Source organism: Mandrillus leucophaeus, unplaced genomic scaffold (genome assembly GCF_000951045.1).
Source record: "Mandrillus leucophaeus isolate KB7577 unplaced genomic scaffold, Mleu.le_1.0 Scaffold3, whole genome shotgun sequence".
NCBI classification, from domain to species: domain Eukaryota; kingdom Metazoa; phylum Chordata; class Mammalia; order Primates; family Cercopithecidae; genus Mandrillus; species Mandrillus leucophaeus.
This window is the reverse complement of record NW_012103142.1, coordinates 12,256,326-12,257,811: the sequence shown is the minus strand read 5'-3', so window position 1 is coordinate 12,257,811 and position 1,486 is coordinate 12,256,326. Positions and strand designations below refer to the sequence as shown.

Here is a 1,486-nt window from a genome sequence, read left to right as displayed (position 1 = left end):
GTAAGCAGGATCAGGGGTGAGAGATGTGGGTGGCCCAAGGGTTATCCTCTCTAGCCTGAAATGTGAGCTCAAGCCCTGGGCACTAAATCTGCTGGGGAGACTTTAGCCAGGGGAGTTGGGAGGGCAGGAGGGCTGTTCACAGACATGCACACTGAAGCACACTGGGGTGGAGGTGGTGGGGTGCGCACAGGGAGAGAAGGCGGTGTCAGAGCTTTAGGGGAACAGGATGTGGGGCCAGCACCCTGGGGTGGTGGCAGGATGCCCCTTTGAAGACCCTGGGACACACAGCAGGGCTTCAGCTCATAGGATAGGGGAGGATGGAAGGGTTGGGCAAGATTTAGAGAATGCTTGCCTCTGACCCTGCCATTGGAATTATTTCTCCAGTTGGGACTTGTGACAACGTCCTCAGCCCCCAAGAGATGTGTTTGAGGGAAAAGCACGCTCCACTCCTCTGCACAGGTTTAGGGAGGCAAAGGCCGCCCCCACAGACAGCCCACCTTTGGAAGTCCTTTCCTCTACCCTCCACTGCCCTCTTCTCTCTTACTCCCACCTGCTTCCAGAGGTCCCTGTTGTCACCCAGGTCTATGTCATGCTCTCTCCCCTTAGTCACTCGCCCTGGCCAGCTTTAACAAGTGCCGCCCGGGTGTATCTCACACTCTCTAAAGGGAGTACACACCCAGAACCCAGGTGAGGAGGCCCCTGCCGGGAGGCTGCAGAGTTTAGAGAAAGGACTGAGGTACACAGCCCTCCACATTTCACTCTCCTCCTCACTGCACCCTGGCAACAGCTCTGCAGGACCAGGGAGCAGGAGATGAGTGCCGTCTGTGCGGTGAGCACAGTTCCTCTGGACCTGGAGTGGGGGCCCAGTTAGATAAACAACAGCGGAAGGAGCGGCAGAAGGGAAACCCCAATCTTGGGGTCAGCGCCAAGAAGAGGGCAGCAACATTTCCACGGTGTTGGATGGAGGCTTGGGGCTGACACCTGGCCCCAGCCTCAGACCCGCTAAATGCATTAGCTAGTTGGAATCCAGCCTGCTGGTCACCAAACCACTGCTCCCTCCATAGAGAGAGGCCCCAGGGGAGTGAGGCCACAGAAGAAGGAAAACCCCAAGTTCCCTTCTCCACAGCCTCTAAATCTCCCAGCCGCACGCCAGGGCCTCTCCCTTCAGACAAGACCCAACGCGGGGCCCACGGTGCGGGTGTCATCTAACAGTCAGAAGATCTGTTGAAGGGCTGGACAGGAGGGAGGTGTCCCTTTAGGAACTCAGGGGTGGGGCTGGAAGAATGACTCTGCCAGGGGGATCTCGGGGAGCAGCCGACCCCCTCCCACCCATCGGTCTCTTTATGTACAGGGACGACAGGGGTCTCGGCCCCATCCGGGTCTGTCTTGCGGCCCTCACCTCCCTTTCCCTGCCCCCCGCGCGGCCTCAGTCACCGTGGTGACTCGCCCTGCGTCGCACAGGGAGCACAGTCCGGCGAGGGGCAGG

The 1,486-nt window shown here is 59.4% G+C and overlaps 1 protein-coding gene across 1 annotated transcript in view; it reads right to left on the bottom strand.

The window, feature by feature from the left end:
- Positions 1 to 205: 205 nt before the first annotated feature.
- The window catches only part of TMEM151B (transmembrane protein 151B), a 5,144-nt gene continuing 3,863 nt past the window's right edge, over positions 206 to 1,486 (bottom strand). Inside the window, exon 3 of the mRNA XM_011986901.1 lies at positions 206 to 275. Coding sequence (XP_011842291.1) covers positions 206 to 275 — 70 coding nt within the window. The remainder of the gene's footprint in view (positions 276 to 1,486) is intronic.